General features: G+C 55.5%; 1 protein-coding gene and 1 long non-coding RNA gene across 2 annotated transcripts; one reads left to right on the forward strand and one right to left on the reverse strand.

Moving 5' to 3' along the window:
* Positions 1–1,678: 1,678 nt before the first annotated feature.
* Positions 1,679–19,887, reverse strand: PHF19 (PHD finger protein 19). Its single transcript, XM_090274645.1, has 15 exons — positions 19,771–19,887; positions 16,776–16,972; positions 16,176–16,257; positions 13,691–13,786; positions 13,091–13,191; positions 12,499–12,647; positions 10,718–10,813; positions 9,953–10,021; positions 9,643–9,763; positions 8,120–8,187; positions 6,787–6,948; positions 6,120–6,207; positions 5,271–5,356; positions 4,205–4,300; positions 1,679–3,040 (listed from the first exon to the last, which is right to left on the reverse strand). The coding sequence occupies exons 1-15, from the start codon at positions 19,820–19,822 to the stop codon at positions 2,698–2,700; spliced, it is 1,806 nt and encodes a 601-aa protein (XP_090130771.1). The 5' UTR covers positions 19,823–19,887; the 3' UTR covers positions 1,679–2,697.
* On the forward strand, positions 12,522–14,699 carry LOC150013626 (uncharacterized). Its single transcript, XR_016510576.1, has 4 exons — positions 12,522–12,806; positions 12,917–12,971; positions 13,465–13,618; positions 14,584–14,699. It is a non-coding gene; the product is annotated as an uncharacterized LOC150013626 (long non-coding RNA).
* Positions 19,888–20,541: the final 654 nt, after the last annotated feature.

Genomic DNA, 20,541 nt, shown 5'->3' on the forward strand with positions numbered 1-20,541 from the left:
GCAGCGGGGGGAGTGGCAGGGTGGCCAGGGAGAGGATGGGTCCCGTCATTCCTCAATTTCCAGGGAACCAAGGCCAGAAACCAGAGCCAATCCTCCTGTTACCCAACTGCTGATAGTTCGCTGAGGAGGAGATAGGCGACTTTTCAAAGAGCGCTTTTAAATTGTAAATAAGACACATTAATTAAACTTTAATATAACAAATGTTATTAAAAGCAGCAATTCAAAACCATAAATCTTGTAGAAGGTGCACAGGATTATTGTAAGGTCAGCTGGCAGTAATGCAGCTATGATCTGGTACGGAATGAGGTGCTGGGGTGTGGGGTCAGGGCGGCCTTCTAGGCCTTATGCTCACTTCCCGGGAGGGGAAGACCCCCTTCCTTCCTTCCCCCTCTTCAAGCCCAGAGCCTCTCTGGAGTCCAAGCAGAGAAGGTGCAGATGCACCCCGACAGCCTTGCTCGTCCTGTGCTTTCCCGGAAGCCTGGAGAGCAGGCCGAGGAGGTTGCTGTGCTCTCTGAGGTCAGGCAGGAAGCCACAGGTTGGATCCCAGGTCCCAAACCACTGCAGGGCTTGGGGCTGCCTTCTGGGCTCCCCTTCCATCTGGCCCCAGTTGGGGGATTTGGTGTCAGCAGCTGTGGGGCTGAGGAGGAGACCTGAGCCCAACCTTAGGTCACCCCTGTGTGGTCCATGCCAGGGAAGCAAGGGGAAGTGGGAGGGCTGTGGACAGGAAGTGAGGTCCCACTGGAAAGGCACTGTAGGAGCTGAGGCTTAAGGCAAGGGACATCTGAATGATCACAGGGAACCCCCGAAGGCTCCCAGGTGGGGAGGGGGTCAGCCTGTGATGGCAACACCAGCTCCTCAGTCCTGCTGTGCCTACACCATCCTTCGTTGTTCATCCACCTTCACCTTGCAGCTGGCAGCCTGCAAAACTTGGCCAAACCGGAGGCCCGGCAGCCCTTAGCAGGGCTGGTCCCCATCTGGAGCATGCCCCACCCCCCAGTCAAGGCACGTCCTTCAGTTTTTCAATCAAGTGAGTCAGTTTCTAATATCTCTGGAAGCAGCAAAAATGAGGGGTCACCTCCCATTTTTGGTTTCCCTCCAGATGGGTGTGAGTTTTAATGTCGGTTCTAAGAATTCTCGTTATACCCCCACTGACAAGGGCTTCCCTTTGGGGGGACTAAATGACGCAGGTCCTTTACAACTCCCGACCTGTCCCAAAAAGTGATTGTCAGTTCAGAGTGGGGCAGGGAATAAGGCAGAGGAGCTGGGGCGGGGGGTAGGTCCCCTGTGCATCCGGGCAGGGTCAGAGCTGGTTCATGGGTGAAAAGAAGGGGCAGGAGCTGGACTTTCACATTTAGTTGCAGCACATGGTTCCTGTAAGAGGGGGGGTGCCAAGGGAGACGGGCAGGAGGCAGGCTGTCACTGGAGTGTGTGTGTGTGTGTGGTGTGGTGTGTGTGTGTGGTGTGTATGTGTGTGTGGTGTGTGTGTGGTGTGGTGTGTGTGTGTGGTGTGTGTGTGGTGTGGTGTGGTGTGTATGTGTGGTGTGGTGTGTGTGGTGTGTGTGTGTGTGTGTGGTGTGGTGTGTGTATGGTGTGTGTGTGTGGTGTGGTGTGTGTGTGTGTGTGTGTGTGTGTGTGTGTGGTGTGGTGTATATGTGTGTGTGGGGGGGGGGGTGTGGTGTGGTGTGTGTGTACATGTGTACACCTGGAGGCCAGGGGCCAAACGTTTGTGCCTGGAGGGTGAAAGTAGACGTGGGTGGAAGCTTGTGCACACGTGATGTGTATTTGGCCGCATGAGTGGTGGTCTGGGGGGTGGGGGGCATGAAAACAGCCTGAGGTTTGGCGCCTCGTGCCTTCCTCCCCTCCCACTTGCTCCCCCTGTCCCTCAGGTGTCTGAGGCCACCTCTATTCCAGCAAGGCCAGGCCCAGCTCCAGGATACCTAAGAGGGGGTGTGGCCGAGGCAAGGAAAACTGGGCCCTCAGAAGCTGACACTGCAGCCCTCACTCTGAGCCTTGACAATTGGGCTCTGGTGCCGGTACCTTCTGGGCAGAGACCCAGCCTCGTCATGCCTCAGATCCTGAGAGTCCCAGGGTCTTTGCCACACAGGCTTTCACAGAGACCTGCTGCCCCCACCCCCTTTTCCTAGGCTCAGAGGCAGGGGGGCAGGAGAGTGGGAGGGGAAAGCTCCAAGAGCTCCTCTTACCCACCTTCATCCATTCTTTCCCAGAGGTTCCTGTTCTCACACTGTGTCCCTGGGGGACTGGCTGCCCCACGAGTCAGATGTCAGGGACAGCACGCACATATAGGGCATCTAAACACACACCCCACAAAGGGTTAAGAGGTAAGTGACACCAAGGTGGGGACAAGGACAGATTCAGGCTGCAGGAAAAAGGGTGCCAGGGCCAAAGGGTGACATTCAGAGGAGCAGGTGAGCAGTGTGAGGGAGGGCGGAGTGTGTGGAGACATGGGGACCCAGAGGCACAGGCAAAGGGGTGACGAGCCTGAGCAGCCCGTGAGCAGAGTGGGCGCCGCAGAGGGGCGCAGACCTGGGCCTGGAAGGTGGGCAGGGAGGCCCTGGGCCAGGCACGTGCGGCTCTGCCCTGCTTCCCGCCCCCTCCCCGCCCTGAAGAGAACCGGGTGCCTGTGGCTTCCACGGCCCCTTTGCGCTCCCCAGGGCTCCTGGCACCCCCGAGGGCTAGTCAGTAAGGGGTGGTCCCCTCCCACTCCACCAGGTACTGAACCTTGCCCTCGGGCGTGACCCTTCGAGCCAACACCTGGTACTTCTCCCCACAGGCTAACCGCCCGGCCGCGCCAAAGTAGTTAGTGATGGACGACTTGAGGTGGGACAAGGACGAGTCATCCTCACTGATGCTCTCAAACGTGTGGCTGTCGATGCCGTCGTCCGGCCGCTCGGGGCCCGAAGCGCCCTCTGCGCCGCTGTCCGAGGGACAGTGTCCCCCCAGCTCGACTGCCCGCCGCTTTGCCCGCAGCGGCATGTACGCCGTGGCTGCCAGCTTCCTCTTCCGGCTGCCCACCGTCCGTCTGTGTCGGGAGGGGAAGAGAAAGATGGGCATGAGATGGAAAAACCCTCACAAGCCCCTCTGCCTGCCCACTCTCCTGGGCGCCGGGCCTCGGCCCGGATGAGCCCACCGCAACCCAGGCTCCGGGGGGGGCCCCAGCCGGGAAGTGACAGAGCCAGGGGTCCTGGCCGGATGTGCCCAGCTCTAAAGCACGTGCGCTCTGTGGTTGGGGTCTGAGCCCTGCACACGCCCAGGGGCACCATCCTCTGCCCCCTGAAGTCGTGCCGTGCGGACACCTTGCTTCCATTGCCTGTCCCCCACCTGGGCTCGCGTAGCTGGACAACGAGTCAAATGGGGGGTAGGATGGCGGTTATGGGTTAAAGTACCTCGTGCCCCAGGGTCTGGACTGGAGACAGACATGTGTGCACATGTGTACACACGAGTGGAGAGAGGCAGACGTGGGAGGGAAACGGACACGCAAGAAAAGGTATGTTCAGAGATACTTGAAACAGAGCCGAAGAACTAGTGAGAAGCTGGAAGAGATAAAGGAAAATACAGATGCAGCACCAGAGAAAGGCACCCAGACAGAGATGTCTGGTGACAGAGAAAAACTCCCAAGACACATAATTTTACTGCCGTGGGGGCCTCCAGTACCACAAAACCTAGCTAAAGGAGCTCAAGTTCAGAAGAACTTGTGTGTGTGCTTTGCAGCGCCGCCCTCCCTACGCCGCTGGGGACTGGCTACGGCCAAACGGACCCTCAGCGAGGCCTCGGCGATTTCTGTCCCTGGTCCTGACCCTACACCCTGCAAGATGCCCTGTTCCTCTCCATCAGGCTGCCCAATGGATGGCCCTTTTCCTTAGAGACCTGGAAGGCAGAACTAGGGGTGGGACCCTGCAGTCAGGCACAGACATGCAACATCACGGCATGCGGAGGCCGAGACCCCCAGAATGAAAGAACCTCGGGTCAGATGACCCCAGAGCTGGGAACTGCCCAGAGAGAAATGTGACACAGCCTTCTGCAGCAGTCCAAGAGGAGCAACCCAGAAGTCCACACTCAGACCAGAGGGTCTCAGGCCCCGACTCATAGTGGCAGAAGACCAGGTCCCTCCGCTTGAATGAGCCACACGGCACGGTAGTGGGAGGTGGGGGATGACAACGGGAGTCCGGGCTGCCAGGAAGCTTACCTGGAGTCGTAGGAGAGGCTGGTGGAGGCGGAGCCAGAGGTGCTGGCGGCGTCTGTGGAGTCCACGTCTGAGAAGAAAGTCTGGCCTGAGCTGGCACTGGGAGGGAGGAGAGGGTGAGCCTGCCATCAGCGCCCAGCGCCCCTCGGGACCCCTCCAGACGTCCCTTGGCCTCTCCGACCCACATCCTTCATCCCCGGAGAGGCCCCTGTTCCCACTGCTGAGCTTCCAGCACCACAGCTGCAGTGGCCGCCTCCCCTCTGCCTGTCCATTTCCCACCCTTCCAGTCCAAGGAGTCAAGAAGGCCTCCCATGACCACCCCCCACCCTGGTGGTGATACACGCACTGTGACAATAATGAAAAGATGATAATGAGCGTGATCCCAGACACTTGTGCAACCCTTGACAGGCCCAAAGTGCTTTCATTTACAGCACCTTGTCTGCATCCCGTAGCCATGCAAAACCAGGTGAGGAGGATCACAGACATTAAAGAACTTAACGGGTGAGTAGGGGCTGGAGCCCAGTCCTGCCTGACTGAAGCCCTTGCCTCCTCCACACCTACAGGAAAACACTGAATGGCCTTAGCAATTTCAGAAATAAAGCAATGGAATGTGCAGCATCTCCCCTTGGGTGGCCCACGCCTCAGGTGCTGTGGGAATACACAGGAGTGTCCAAGACAGCCTGGGGAGAGTCGTGAGGGCTTCCGGGAGACGTTTGGGTGTGGGGTACCCACAGCAATTCTAGTATAATATGCAGGGCCAGGAGAAGCGGGAGAGGGGTTAGAGAGATGGGGAAGCCCGAGCAGGGCCGGCCTTGAATGCTATTCCGTGGAGCTGCCCACGGGAGCCCTGGGGACTACAGCAGGGGCATGTTGTGCTCTGATGTAGACCCTTCACGCAGCCTTGGGCACTGTGAGTCCTTTTAATGAGAGCTCCCATGCCCTCAAAAGGCTTTCTGCCATGTACTTTTCAGAGCCTGCCTTCACTGCTGGGGGGCGTGGAGGGGGGCTCCCCGCTTGCAGCCATCCTAGTCTCCAGGGCAGACCTCTCTGCTGGATCCCTCACTGTTACCTTTTTAAACTCTGGATTTCATCCAATGTGAAGTCAAATATGCTGGCCAGGTGATGGTTGGTGCTCCAGGCTGAGGTAAAGTCGCTCTGTGGATACAGAGGAAGGAGGAGCGGAGGATGGGCCAGCGAGCATCAGAGCTGCCCGCCCCCCACCCTGGCTGAGGCCGTACAGGCAGCCTGCGGGCTTCTGAGTGCTGGACCCTCCCAGGCTAAGGCTTCTAGCCTGCTTGCTCTTATTCCCAGTCCTGACCAGGGACCCCTGCCACCCAGGGACCCAAGTCACCCAGCTCTCATCCGGGCTCTGTCTCTAGCTGGCTGACTGCCTAATGTTCCCACGTCTGGGCCTCAGTACCTCAGCCACAAGAACAGAAAATGACCCATGATGTGCTTCACTCTGAGTGGCGTCAGGAAGTACAGCAGGACGGAAAGTGCCTTTGTAAACTGTGAAGTGCTGGGAGGTGGGAGACACTGCTAATAGTGTCGCCCAAAGCAGGGCTTCAGTGCAGCCACAGGGCACTGAGGGGACGAGGGGGCGAGGGTGCCCTGCTGTAGGCTGGGCTCCACCGCTGCCTGAGGTGTGACCTCAGACAAGTCACTGCCTCTCCCTGTCCCTCAGTGTCCCCACCTGCACAGTGGGGACAAGGATACTGCCTACCTTTACCCCCTGCAGGTTCTAGGGAGAACTTGGGGAGCTTGGCTTTTTCTTGTTTAGCTGTAATAGGAGCTGGCTTCTCCTTTATAGGATGTGGGACAGTCCCTGGGGCCTGGGGGACTCACTTTCTGCACAGGAATCTCTAATATGTGCTGACCCCGCATGAGAACGTGGAGAGTAAGAAAACAAGAAACTAACACTGGGAATAGCATCTTCCAGCAAAAACTTTGATCTTTTTCTTCTATAAACTCGCCTTTTCTGCTGCTGGAATTCATGAGGCAATACACTGTGGAGACAGAAAAGGGACAGGGTGGCCCAGTCAGAGCCTGAAGGCCCAGGAGGTGGCCCAGAGGGAGGAGTGACAGGGGCAGGGACAGGCCTTCCTTCATAAGGAGACTAGAGGGGGAAGAAGAGTCGGGAGGGCATGGAGGGAGGTATTGGGGGCAGAAGAGAGAGAAGGTGCCTCTCCAGGCACATGCATCCAGGTGCTCTGCCCCCCTCTCCAGACTTCCAGGATGAGGGGGTTCAGCTCCACCAAAGAGCTATTGACTCCCTTACGCTCAGACTACTCTCCTAAGCCCTCACCCAGCAAGACTGGGTCCCAGGATCTGGCTTTTCCTCTAAGCAAGGCAATAAGGGGCTGTGGCGGAAGGAGTCGCGATGTGGGGTCAGCCCTGGCTCAGCCACTAACCGGCCTCTCAGGGTGCCTCCAGTGGGGACTCGCTGGGCATGGGTCCTCCCTGCCGGCTCGGAATCTAGCACACTGTCTGGGCCCATTGCGTGGCCTGTCAGCTGGGGCTGGGCGCAGGGAGCAGAGACCCAGGGTTCGGCTGCTGCCCTGGTCCCTGGGTCCCCGGGCACTGACCCAGGCTTGCTCTTTCCTCTCTTACGCAGCTCAGAGGAGGCGCGGTTCTCGGTGGGCACCAGGCCCTTGTCAGGCAGCAGCTTCCCTGGCGGGTTAGGTGGGACACGGATTCGCAGGCGAAAGATACACTTCTTTTTCTTGATCTCCTTGCCGCAGAGGAACCTGGGGGGCGGGGGGGCGGGCAGGGGAGGAGAAAGCTGTGGAATCTGTTGGTCCGTTCTCGTAGGGAGGGAAGGCAAGCATTAGACCTACTCTCTCTGCCTCCCTGGACCCAGAGCTAAAATCCAGAAGAGACGCCAATTCCTCAAACTCCCAGGCGGTGGCTGAGGATACGGCTGGTGGTCCTCCCTGTCCTTCCCCTGCATGTGTGTGTCACCCTTGCTGCTCCTCTCTTTCTTCTCTGCCTCAACCAGCCCCAAGGCCACCTCCCACAGGAAGGCCTCCTCCAGCTCCCAGTGGAACACCACTCTGTTCTCTGTGCTCCCCAAGAAGACCGAAAGCATCTCCAGGCACTGCCCTCATCCTTCCAACACCAGCGGGGCTGCCATGAGGCTGCCGTGGTGACTCAATCACAGCCCTACCCTCCGGAGACTGTCCCCGCAAGGACAGGAACCTCACTGACTCGAGAGCAGGGCCCCAAACCATGAGAAAGTGGGAGAGCGTGGATACGCCTGCCTAGCTGTGTCCTCACACCTACAAAGGGCTGACACAGGGCAGCAGTCCCATAAACAGGTGCTGATGGAACAAATGAACGAAAGGGAAGGATGCGAGCAGAAGCATGAGTGGGAAAGCAAAGGGCTCAGAACGGCGGGCATCCAGAATACGGAAGGCAAAGGGACAGTGGCGGGAGGCGTGGCAGAGTCTCATAAGGGGCCATGAATGCCGTACTAAGGAGCCTGGGCATTCCCTGTGGTGGGAGTGAGGGACCTGTTAGCTGTGTGTCTGAGAAGCACTCAGAGACAAGTCTGGATGGGAGGCCATGGGCCATACGGCCCACCTGACAGATGGTGAACCAGTCCCTCGGTGCCTGGCCCAGAACTGCTGGAGATGGCTAAAGCAGCAGGGTCCCTCAAGGTCAGGGCTACAGCCCCCACAGAGCTGAGCCCAGACAAGAATGTGTCACGTGCTGCTGGAGGGGTCAGAGGAAGCATCGTAAAGGAGGTGGGGCGCTCCCTGGATCTTGAAGGACAGGTAGGATTTATATAGTCAAAGAGAAAGGGCAGGAGCCCAGGCAGGGAGCACACCTTGAGCAAAGGCTATGAGGCAGGAAGAAACTGCAGATTGAAATCCCACCTGTAGGGGGGCCCCACGGCACTCCCTTCCCTGCACGCACCGGCTTTTGTAACTGTTCAGCGCGTTGAGGAGATGAGGTCCTCGGTCGGTCACAGGGGTGCTGGTGAGCTAAGGGGGAGCAGGCCAGCAGGACAGTCAGACCCCGGTGTATGGCGTCTGAGGAGGCCTCCGCCAGACACCTCCCACCCCTCAGTCTCCTGAGTCCCCCAGGTGAGAACCACTGACTTCTCCATGACCTCAGACAAGTCATCTCACCTGTGCTCAGTTCCCACCTGTAACTGGGGCGAGGAACGCCTGTCCTAAATGTGTCAAGAGATTTAAAGAAGACGTCCATGCCCTTGACCCAGTGATGCTACTCCGTGGTTTCTATCATAAGGACATAATATGAAACACGGGCAAAGCTTTCTGTGCAGAAACGTTCGCAGCAGCCCTGTTCCCAATGCTGAGCCAATGGGACAAATGGGAGAGAAACTATACATCCAACAGGAAGGAAACAAGTAAACTAGGGTGGAAATCCATGCAGCCTTTAAAACGTTTATGAAAACTCTTCCATGATATGGAAAAGCATTTATAATATAATGTAAACTGAAAAAGGTTATTTAAAATACTGTATAAATAAACCACGAAAAAAGGAAAAACACACAGAGAACAGAGGATGGAAGGAAATGCACCTGTGCGTTAACAGCAGTTTTTTCTGGGTTGTGTGATATGTGGATGAGTTTTTAAAAAAACACATATACTTCCTTATGTGTTTTGGTACTTTAAAATTGTTCTACCAGGAACATGTATAATTCTTTTTGTAAATCAGAAAAAAATGTTGTTTTAAAAATTATACCAGCTTTACCTATCCTATGGGGCTTTGTAATACGTGTATATCTTTTATAAGTTATCAAATACTGTAAATGAAGACTTTATATCAAAAGCTTGCAAAGCATGAGGGTTCCCTTTTTTAAAAAAAAATCCCTGTCTCATCAAAGAAGTATTTGGGGCAGTCAATAGAGAAGACATCTCTCTCTAGATGTGGTGGAGAAGATTCTAAGGGTGTCAAGGGGAAAGGGGACATGGCTGGGAGGCCCAGCTCAGCTCCAATGTCCTGGGTAAGTCATTCCCCATCTCTGACATCCTTAAGTAAGTCCAGTTTGTTACTTCAGTCCATGGATCCCAGGCTCCCAGGACCCTGGTGCCTACTTCTGCTACTCAAAGTAGGACCAGCAGGGGGCAGGCCCACTTCACGTTCCCTCCTAGCCAGGTAATCTAGAGTGGGTCAAATATCTCTGTGGAGAGCCCTGCTCCAGCCAGACTTGCTCCTTAGCTCTCTACAGCTGAGTCTGCAGGCACTAACCTGCCCACTGTTGAAACCTGGGTCAGGAAGCCCCTTGCAAGGCACAGGCTCAGAGGTGTGGACTGAGGGATACAGCAGCTCCAAGGCTCTGGGTCTTTATCCCACCCAGCAGCTTCATAGTTAGGGCTCAGAGTCCTGAATCCTAGCCTGCATTGTGTGGTCCTGGGACCCCCACTGTGGTATGGGCTCCTGCCATTCTGCTCTCCCATGGTCTTGCATACCTTGCCAAGCTGCAGGAGCTCCCAGTGGTGGTTGACAAAAGCCAGAATCTCCTCAAAATCAAAGTACTTCTTCTTGCTCTGCACCCCCAGGTTGTAGAGGGCCAGATGAACCACATCCACCCTTGGCAAGGGGGCAAGGAGATGGGGCCAGGATAAGGCAACAGCCAGGGCTGGAGCCTCCTGGGTCAGGACTGAAGGGCAGGGGCAAGGCTGGGCGCTGGTAGTTGGAAATGGAATTGTTCCTAGAAGGAGGGTGGAGCAGAGGAGCTGGGAGGGGGCGGGGGTGCCTGGGCCAAGCCCCTCCTCTCACCATCGCAGGGGAAGCCTCTCAATATATTCCGGGCCCTGGTTACACACGGAGCAGAAGAACAGGTAGAACCTGTGGGTGGGTGGAGAGGGGGCCTGTGGTGGGTGGGGCTCTGATACCTCACCCTAATCCGGCCCCCTCACTCCCTCCCCTCCCACCTGCCTCCCCATTGTTGGCTTGTTCTCATTCCTAGGGCTCCTGGCCTGGGGGCGGGGGTGAGGACGGGGTGGGACAAAGACCAAGAAATACTCCCTGCCCCTTCTAACCCTACATCAACCCCTTTCCCCAGTGTCATTGCCCTGGAGTGTGGCTGGGTTCAGAGAGTGAGCTGAGCTGGGCTGCAGTGGTCACAGTCCTCCCCTCCGAGACACATACACACACACACAATCACCAAGGCACACATAACATCTGGCTTGGCACACATAAGCCTCCTGTTAGCCTAGCCCCATTGGTTAGAAGCTGGATCAAGACATCCATTCACCCAGAGGCTCCTCCAACAACCCTGCGCAGGGGTGGGGCAGGGCCTGCATCACTCCCCGCTTCCTCACTTAAAGAGACTGGTGCTTAGGGAAGGTAGGGCTTTGTCTAAGATCCCCCCCAAGTCAATGACAATGGGGGATGTGGTCCAGGATGTTCCTCTATGGGAAGACTTCCCGCATAGAACCCCACTTCACTAGAGCCTGGCAGGCAGTCTGAAGGAGTTGCTACTGCTATCCCCTGTCCCCTCACCTCACCCCCAAGGCTGAGCCAGACCAGATTAGCACCTACCGGTCTCCAAACATCATGGGCTCGTTGAGGCACTGGGTGCAGGCCTCATGGAACCACTGCCTGCACCGATAACACTGCAGCATCCGCAGATACCATCTGGAGAGAAAGAGGAGGCAGGATCACCTGGGCCCATGCTCCCAGCCAGACAGGTGCCTCAGCAGCCTTTCCCAGCATAAACTCGCCCTCCCCCGGGGCAAGGGAAGAGAATCCAGTCACCGAGCACTTAGGCTGTGTTGGGAGAGGTCCTGGAAGCAGGGCGCATGCTATCTCATTTGATCTCGGGATAGGACACTATGTATCCCCATGGTATAGGTGAGTCAGTGATTAAATGTCTTGGTGGAAGTCGCTGAGGAAGCAAGTGGTGGGTGGTGATTCAAATCCTGGCCTCCCTGACTTCAAAGCACTCTTCCACCATGCCACATTGGAGTTCCCATCTCTGGACTGCACCCCGCATACTTCTTCCCAAATACCACTAACAGGGGAAAGTTTGCCCAGGAGACTTCATGGAAGAATAATGGCTCTTGTAACCAACAGGGCAGCACTAAGTCTGGTTTTTCTCTCCTGGTACTGTAGCTACCCTATCATGGCCATTGACAACTACTCAATGAATATAAATTAAGAGCAAAATGGTATTTCCTTAACAACAGTCAATGCTTTGTTCACAGCTTGTCAGCTGTGGTCCATGGACCACTGGCATCAGAATCACCTGGGGGCTAGGTTCAACTGCAGACAGCTTAACCCATTCCACACCTCCTCAACCTTTGGGGAGGCCCCAGGGAAATGCATTTTAAACAATCACCCTGGGTAACTCTGCTTAGTAAGCATGGAAAACCACTGCCTTAGTGCTGTAAAGGTCTCTGTAAGAAAGGCATTTCTCCACATGTTATTCCATAGGCCTTCCAACAGCCAGAGAAATTGACAGGGCCAAAGTTATTAATCCCACTTGAGAGATGAAGAAATTCAAGTGATTTGCTCCGATTAGCCAGGCAGGCTTAAAGCACAACCTCCAGAACCCTAGTTCTTGTCAACAGAGCCTGGGGCTAAGATAAGAACTTCAAGGCTGACTGTTTTGAGGGCAGAGATCCCATCTCTTCTGCGGTGGTCTGGTGCAATTGCCCTGGCTACATGGGGGCCTAGGCCCTCAAGGAAGAATCAGGCAAAGACCCTTGCCCTATAGCCAGGACCAGGATCCCCTCCGCGGCATCCTCTCCTTGCACACCCCCAAAGGAAAGGATCTTAATATCTCATCGGCAGCCGTTTCGTTGGCTGTGGCAATGCAAAGGTTGGCCTGAACTTCTGTTCACCTCCAGTAACAGCTCACACTTAAGTGCCTAACAAGTGCCAGGCCCTGGGAGAGCCTTTAGGTGAACCATCTAACTCCGGCTTTGCTCACAACCACGGTATAACAGGAAACTATTCTGAGAACTGAGGCTCCGGGTCTGCACAGCTATAACGGAGGTTTAGACACTGGTGCCCAGGCTCTTCATCTTTGGGTAATACTTCCTTCTTTCCCAAGGTGCCCCAGGAAAACACCTCCATGCTCGGCAGCCGGGCGCCGGAGAGCTAGCCTCGCCATCTCGAGCCTCATCCTTAATACAGCATTCGGGCTCTTCCCGGAGGTCCCGCTCCCTTGGCCCCGCCCCTCGAGTCCAGTTCCCCGTGCCTGACACTCAGGGGCCGCCCCTGTCAGGCCCGGCCCCGCCCCTGCCGCCTTAAGGCCCCGCCCCCGTCAGGCCCGGCCCCGCCCCCGCCGCCCGAAGGCCCCGCCCCGGCGGCCTTACTCTCCGGGCCCGCCGCAGTAGCAGTAGCACTGCTGCTGGTTGGTGCGGTGGGGCGAGTCCCACTCGAGTTCCTCGGGCTGGTAGGACAGCACCATCTTCACCGCCTGCAGCGTCCTGGCGATGGCGCCCTTCTTCACCGCGCCGCCTTTCTGCGGGAGACGAGGGGTGCCGGTTGGGCCAGAAGGGAAACGCCCACTAGGGGAACCCGCCGATATTCCAATGTAGTCAGACGCAAGGAGCTTTTTCTCAGCAATCCCAACTCCATCCTCTCCCTTTCCCAGAAGGATCTCCCTTATAAGCACATAAAGGTAATAATAACTAATGAGTGTGGGCACATACATGGTTTTCTCTTTTCATAGTAAGGCTCCATTTATTGGGGCCTCATAGTCCCGACACCAAACCCGTATCCATTTTACAGTTGAGAAAATGGAAGCTCCGGAAGGCTAAGGAACCTGGCCAAGGACATATGGCTGGTAAGTGGCAGAGGCGCTGTCTGTTGGCTCTGTGACCCGGAGTCGGGCCTGAGCGCAGAGATGGCTGGGCTTCCTGACTGGAGAGGGGAGCGCTGGGGACTGAAGGGTGGGGGGCTCACCCGCACAGCCAGCGCGAAGATGCAGCGTCGGCAGAACCAAGGTGTGAGCAGGGTCCGGTCGGCACTGCCTGCTATGGGGATGTGGCACTGCTGGTGGTAACCTAGGCGGAGGAGGGGTGGTGGGTGCCCACAAGGAAGCCGTGGCACAAGGCCAGTCGGCCCAAAGGCGGCAGAGCTGGGAAGGGCTGCAGCAGGTCCTAGGAGCTGTGTGCCTGCCAACTGTCAGGGGCCTGGTTGCCATGCTCTCTCCAAGGCAAGCCAAGTTGGTGTCCAAGCAGGCGACTAAAAGACAGCCTGGGCCCCAGAGGGGGAGGGCACCAAGGTCTGACTGCAGCCTCTGCGCCCCATCTCTCCCATTTATCCTCTCCATCCAGGGAAGCTCCAAACTTCATAGCTAATCTCACTTTCCAGAAGCCCCAGCTCAACCCAAGGGTCACCTTGCTGCGCCCTCACTCCCAGAGACTGGCCCCTGTCACTGCGGAGCTCCAAGAGAAACAGGAAGCCAGCTGAGGCCCAACAGTGTCCAGTGTGAGTGTGGGGGTGGGGTGGGAGGGCGGCCACAGGTCAGGGCCTTCTCAGTGCCTGGCCTCTCACACTCACCCAGGCCACACTTGCCACAGATGAGGATCTCATTCAATGGTCCTGATGTCTTCCCCAGGCAGATGTTACACTTGGGCTCCTCCCCTGGAACACCAGCTGAAAGAAAAAAAGAGGCCCTCTGGGGTTCAGCTGGCTGGAACTTGAAGTTTTAAAACCACATTCCAGGTGCTGAGCCTCTGCATACTGGGCCCCACATGCCAACTCACTGACTCCCCAACCACTGAGGTGACTGTTGTCATTATCCCATTCTAAAGATGGGGAAATTGAGGCTCCGAGAAGTTAAATCCCTGCTCAGTTAGTAAGCAGGAGAGGTGGGATTCAAACCCATGGCTGTGTGACATGGAATGCTTGGTTCTTTTGAACATATCATGCTCCTCCTGCCTGATTTAACTTGATCTATTATGCAGTTTTTTATGTTAAATAATTTTTAAAAATTGTATTATGGGATAGTAATAGAATAGTATAATTTAACTCTCTTCTCGTTAACAATTATGAACTCATGGCTGATCTTGTTTTGACAATAACCGCCCCCCACTTCATGCCATTATTTTGCATGAAGTCCCAGATACCCAATCATTTCCATAAATATTTCAGTCTGTATCTCTGAAAGATTAGAACGGTCTTTTAAAAAAATCCATAACTATGGCATCTTAATTGCACCAAAAAATTAAAGATGATTTCTTTATATCAACAACTTCAATTAGTATTCACATTTCCAATGGTCTCAAGCAAGTGTCATAACAATTATAAGTTTGTTCAGTTGCTTTTAAACTATAAGTTCCCTCTCGATCTTTTTTTTTCTTCACATTTCTTTTTGTTGAAGAAGCATGTGAAAGATGTGAGTGAATACATTAAATACATGTTGACATGTGTTTCTGTCTTATTTTTCCTAGCACACTGAAAGTTTTGTAAGAGCAGAAAAGGTATCTGTTCATCAGTGTGTCCCCAGGACTTCATACAGTGTGTGGCACACAGCATATGTACAAGACACGTTTGTGTCTTGCATCTTATTCCTTGAACATGCCTCCAGGAATGTGGTGTCCACCGTGGTCTCAGGAAGTCCTCACTGGCTTAATGAAGCGGTAGATCAATAATTGGGATGTGCTCAGCCGGGTGCCCTCACCTTGGGAGATGCCAGAAGGGCTACCATCCCGCCCGCAAGGAGCAGGTATCTGGCTGGGAGCCAAGTCGTTCCCCAGGTGAGCCACTGTGGTGCCATGCTGCCACTCACCCGTGTGCCCGCCGCAGCACCTGGCATACAGTGGGCCTCTTCCTCAAGGTCTGCTAAAGTGAGCTCTTTCCTCCCCAGGAGGCTTCTTGTATTTCTCTGAGAGGGTGACCCAGGAGAGGAGCTCCTTATTGCTTTGGATCTTTACATAATAAACTGAGGTGAGAGGGGCTTGGGGAAGAATCCGTCTGTATTAGCCACAACACCCTGGAGAAAAAGGCGGCTTAGAAGCTCTACTAACTGCCTGGGCTCTGTGGCCCCTACTTGGCAGGCTCTCTGAAACCAACTCTTATGGTAACAAATTCCTTAGAAACAGCCCCCTTATAACCCTGGGCTCAGCATTTTATGTGGATTGTCTCATTTCACCACTCTGTGAGGCCAGAACTTTCATTATCTCTTTTTTTCAAATGAAAAGACTGAGGGTCAGAGAGGTTATGTCCCTTGCTCAAGGATATGCAACTAGTAAATGGCAGAGCTAGACCTTTGTCCAAGGAATATCTGACCCTAAAACCTGCCCCCCCCCCCCACAGGCCCCGTACCACCACATTTATTCTTTTGTTAGAGTATAAATGGCACATAGTCCGCTGGGAGCTCCAGGTTGAAAATATGTGAGTGTTGTAACTGATTAGTGATGTCTGTCATGCACATGGGAAGGGAGAATGGTGGCAGGAATGCCACTGATTTACCATCCCTGTAAGACAGTGTCAACTCTCTGAGGGCAGGGATGGTACCCGACCCAGCTTCCTTTCAACCCTGAAAGCTGGTCCAGCTCCACGGGGCATGTCCGTCTCTCCCCTGCCATCCATCCCTGCTTTCCTGGTCGTTCCCCCATGGACAGAACTGCCTCCCTAGTTTTCTTCCCATGTTGACAGGGGACACTGCGCTCATCTAAAGGTGACCATTCTGATTGCTTGGGCCCCTCCCTGTTCCTAGCCCAGAGTGACTCAGAGCTTTGTGCAGTGGGAGAGGAAGTGCGGCAAGGGGGCAGGCACAGGCTGGGACCACCCTGCTTCCGCCACCTCCCAGGTTGCTTTCCCTGTCTGCTGGGTACTCAAGGGGATGACGAATGTCGTAAGGGCCTTTACATGCAAACACACAACTGGTATTCTGATCAGCATCTCAGGGGGGCTTGGGGTTTCATGGACAAGGTCAGATGGCAAGACTAAGAGACAGAAGGAGACAAGGGAAACATGGAGGTAGAGGAAGAGAAAGGACAGGGGGTAGGGCAGGGGGGTCTGAAATCTTAGAAATACTCACCATGCTGTATGTCCTTCCACAGGACCCAGTACTTGGAATTATCTTCAAAGGTCACAAGGCAGCTCTGTTTTGAACTGCTGACCTGGGACACAGAGAAGAAGGAGCAATGTGACAAAGTGGCTGAGGAGAAGCCATGGGACACGGTCTTCTCCCATTTTTGTCCCTGCAGGGCACAGGGATTGATGCGACCCCCCTCCTTATATTCCAGAGAGTAGAGGTGGCCCGAGGGGAAGGTGGATGACAGCTCTTGGAGGAAGTGAATGCCCAGCCCCTGGAATTGTACAGTCACGGACTGAGGGACAACTTGGTGGGAATGCTGAGGACAGAATAAGCCAGATGTTTGTCTGTGATTGTCTCCAACCTGATTCCATTTTGGTTTATAGGCTCACAGAGCACTGTTCTAAAGAATGGGTTGGATGATATTAGTTCTAAGGATGGTACCTGCAAAAAGCTCCTTCCATGTTCAGCCTTTGAGCATGAGGGACAAGAAGGAAATTTCCCAGCAATCCCCCATCCTCCATCACCGGTCTGAGGCCTAGGCCATTGGATGAGCAGAGAGATGCTGAACCCAGGAACAGGAACTAGGGAGAAAAGGTTTACCCTCTTGATCTTCCCGAGGTAATACAGTCCGTCTGTCCACCGGCATAGCACATACTGGCCCTCCGTCAGCTTGGACATCAGGTCTTTGAAGTTGTTCTTGGCTTTTGCCAGGGCCCCCTTGTTGGGGAGGTGGCTGGTGGCACCATAGGATTCCCGAGTCCCTGGGTCCAGAGCTCGATTCTCCATTGGCTTCCACTCTTACTGGAAGAGAAAGAGAACAGGCTTTTTACTCCTTGCTTCAGGGACAGGGGAAGAAAGGGAACCACCACTGATGTAACCTGTGGTATGTGCCAGACCCTATATTATCTCATGGGATCTTCCTGACAACTCTGCAAGGGGGACATGATTATTCCCATTTTACAGGTAGGGAAACTGAGGTTTGGCAAGAGGAAGTGGTGAGGCAGAGCCATGGCTCATAACCAGGTGAGTTGAGCCTAAGCTCTGCTCTTTCTCCCACGCGTACCACACTGCCTTCCCCTGAAAGGAATCTCAGCCAACCACAGAGCAGAGCCTCCCGGGCCAGGGGCCTGAACCTCACACACTGTCTGGCTAGGGAACCTGAGGCTTTATCCCTTAAATCCTTTTCATCTCATTGCATGCCTAAATGAATGGTTAAAGTTCTGCAGCACATACACACACACACAGATATTTTTTTTGTTGATCTGTCCCCAATATAGGTATAATTTTGATTGATTTACAAAAAAAAAAGAAAGAAATTACCTACTCTTTTTGCTGCAAAGTGACTTTTGAAAAAATCAGGTGCCTATACTTGTATATAAGAATTTCTGGTACCAAGAATTAACTGATTAGACGCAACCTTATTATGCGATGTGACCAATAAGCTGCAACTCTGTTATATGACCTGCATATTTATGGTTCAAGACAGGGCGTTCATACCTGACAGCTGTTGTTGTGTTGGCTGTTATCACTTTTTTATTTGACCGTCTAAGGGAAAAGATGTCAGTGCCCCTGATTAACTAGTCAGGTATTCCATGTTTCAAAAATTCTTGTGGCACACGGGTTGAAAACCGCTGCCTTGAGCAAACGCATTGCGTGCTCTCTGAGTGGAGGGCCTTCTCCAGGGGAGCAGCGGGAAGTCTTACACTCTCACTCCTACCCTGAGAGCTGACAGAGAACACTCCCCCAGAAAGGAAAACGCCCGTGTGGCTTGTGAACTGGTATAGGCTTGGCCATCTGCGTGTATCTTCTGTAATCTCCCTTTCTGTTCTCAATTATGGGATGATTTAATGGAAACAAATGCTGGGACATTTAAACTCACTGATGCTCTTTACTCAGATGCAAATTTGCTCTGAGCAGTTGTTACCCCCATGCCACCCTCTCCATGCCTGTCTCTCACCAGCCTATAAAATGCTTTCACTCTTCCTGTTAATGGTACTCCTGGGGGCCTTCAGAGCCCCCAAGCATCTTAGACCTCTCCAACCAATGAGTTGCCACATCAGCCAACTTTAGGTGCTGTGACTTCTGGTATCCTGCTGTCTTTCCCATTGCTCTGTCCTGGTGTGAATTAGGGCCTCCCCTTGTCGGGGCCATTGAGTCACTCAATAACTGTTTCCTGAGCCTTGTGCTCACTTATGCCAGTCACCTGGGATGGGGAATGATACCACAGTGCCCAGGGTTCCACAGGCCACTCCCTGCTTTCCTGCCTCCCCAGCAGATTCCCATCCTATTCTCTTCCGGAAACTTTCTGTGGCTCCTCAATGCCTTTCTAAGCCCTTCCCCAAGGCCTCCTCCTCCCCTCTCTGGGCTCACCTGGCTCCATGCCCTCCACACACTCTCCACTAAGCCAAACACTGCCTCCCTCTGTTCCCAGCACCGACTCCTCTGGTCTCCTCCCTCTCTGCCATGGCGCTGGGCACCTGGTGCTATGAGTATCTGTAGACAGGGAGAGAGTCCCGAGCGTTTTCCGTTTAAGTGAGTGTGTACTCCTTTGAGGCTGTGTTGGACGTCTATAGCCGTGTGTCAGTGAGCATGTGAAGCTCAAGACATGTGTGTGCATGTCAGGGGCCCCGGGGCAGGCAGGGCACTGCTGGGGTCTTGGCTCTCCAGATGGCGGCGCGCCCACCCGGTGTTCCCATTCCTCTGTTTTTTTCAGGGCAGAGTGCACAGGCACTGAGCAGGGTATGCGGTCCGAATCCCTGCCTTCTCGGCCACCTGACGCCCCTGCTCCGCGAGGTCCCCGCCCGCTTGCCCGCCCGGGCCCCAGGCCACGGCAGGTTCACAAACTGACACTTCCTCCCCAGTCGTGCTGCTGGGAGCTGGTCGGATCGCCGCGCCCCCCGCCCCCCGTCCCCCGCCCTGGCTGGGCTGGGTTGGGGGGGTCACGGGTGGCGGTCCCCCACCCGCGTCTCCATCCCCCTGCGGGCCCCCGTGGGCTGTGATTGGCTGATTCAAACCCATCTGCAAAGAAATGCCTCTTTGCGGGTTCTCGTCGGAGTCCAGTTCAAATCCGCGGCACCCGGAGCGCGGGGCCAGGCGGGGGCAGGAAGCGAGGATGATTCATGCGCCGGGGCCTCTCCCAGGGCGGCCGTTGGCTTTTTTAAAAGGGTGTTAAGAAGGGGGGGACCTTGCAGAAGAAACCCCTTAGGGTCAGTGCTCCTCTCTCTCTTAAGTCACTCGGATGCCGAATCTCCCCCCTTCCCCATTCTGCCGCAGCCTGACTTCGGACGTGAGCAAAATCCCAAACGCCCCCGTCGGTCTCCCCAACACACTACCCCTCCCCCCGAAAAGAAAAAGTAAAAATTTGCAGCAAGGGAATAGTGACCTGTCACGCACTCCCCAAAGTTTCGGGGACCCTGGCGGGGTTCCCGCCGCGGACGCCAGTCAGCACCCTTCGGCCCCCAGGCGCGCGACTCCCCAGGACTCCAAACCCCGGCCCCAGGCGTTCGCCCAGCCGAAGTTCTAGGAGATTGCAAAAGAGAAGAGTGTGGCGGGGAGTCCCCGGGCCCCGGCCTGCCGCCTGCAGCGCTCAACTTACCGCGAGCCTGCGTGTCCGCCGGTCCCACTTGGAGTCTGGCCACCAGGCGCATCGGCGGCAGAGACCGATGCGCTCGGCCCGCGGCTGCCTGGCCGAGTGTCCGCTCGTGGGGCCAGGGTCGGGGTCTCGGCGGGGGCGGGGCGGGGCGGGGGCGCCGCGGGGAGGAGGGGGGAGGACGGGGAGGGAGGGGCCGGGGCGCTCAGGAAGGGGCCCCCCGGGCGCGGGGCGCCATCTTTTTCGCTTTTTCCCGCGAATTATTGACGTCCCGCTTATGTAATTAGCGGAGGCCGTGCCGGCCTTGCCATTGGAGCCCGCGGCCGCGGGGCCCCGCAGCGACCCGCCCGCCCGCGCGCCCGCCCCCCCGGGGCCGCCCTCGCCGCCACCGCGCGCCGGGCGCAGACACGCGGCGCTAGCGCAGGGACGCAGAGGCAGTGCCGAGACACCGGCGCACCACCGGGGTGCAGGCACAGCGCGGGCACACAGAGAAGCAGCACCCGACGCGCGCAGCGCTCAGAGCAGGCACACACTTGTCGAGGAAACACAGCTTTGCGCACAGGGCACAGACCTACAGCGGGCGCAGACACAACAGGGAGGTGCAGGCTCGCAGCGTAGGTACGAGCCAGGGCAACCCAAACGGGATTCACACAACGTAAACGCACACCACCTTGCGTTGGCAGCGCGATCAGCACGGAGACACAGCACAGACACAAGTTCACATGACACCATATACACGGCACATACATGAATGAAGAGACAATGACAGAATGTGGA

The sequence above is a fragment of the Furipterus horrens genome, unplaced genomic scaffold (assembly GCF_987537825.1).
Source record: "Furipterus horrens unplaced genomic scaffold, mFurHor1.1.pri manual_scaffold_4, whole genome shotgun sequence".
NCBI classification, from domain to species: Eukaryota; Metazoa; Chordata; class Mammalia; order Chiroptera; family Furipteridae; genus Furipterus; species Furipterus horrens.

What these genes read in the sequence shown, in the direction of transcription:
- PHF19 (XM_090274645.1), bottom strand. Translation starts at nt 19,822, where the DNA reads ATGCGCCTGGTGGCCAGACTCCAAGTGGGACCGGCGGACACGCAGGCT. An exon ending in GAGAGGCTTCCCCTGCGATG is followed by an intron (nt 9,764 to 9,952) that starts GTGAGAGGAGGG and finishes CCCCTTGCCAAG; the next exon opens with GGTGGATGTGGTTCATCTGG. An exon ending in TGGAAGATGCTATTCCCAGT is followed by an intron (nt 5,357 to 6,119) that starts GTTAGTTTCTTG and finishes CTGTATCCACAG; the next exon opens with AGCGACTTTACCTCAGCCTG.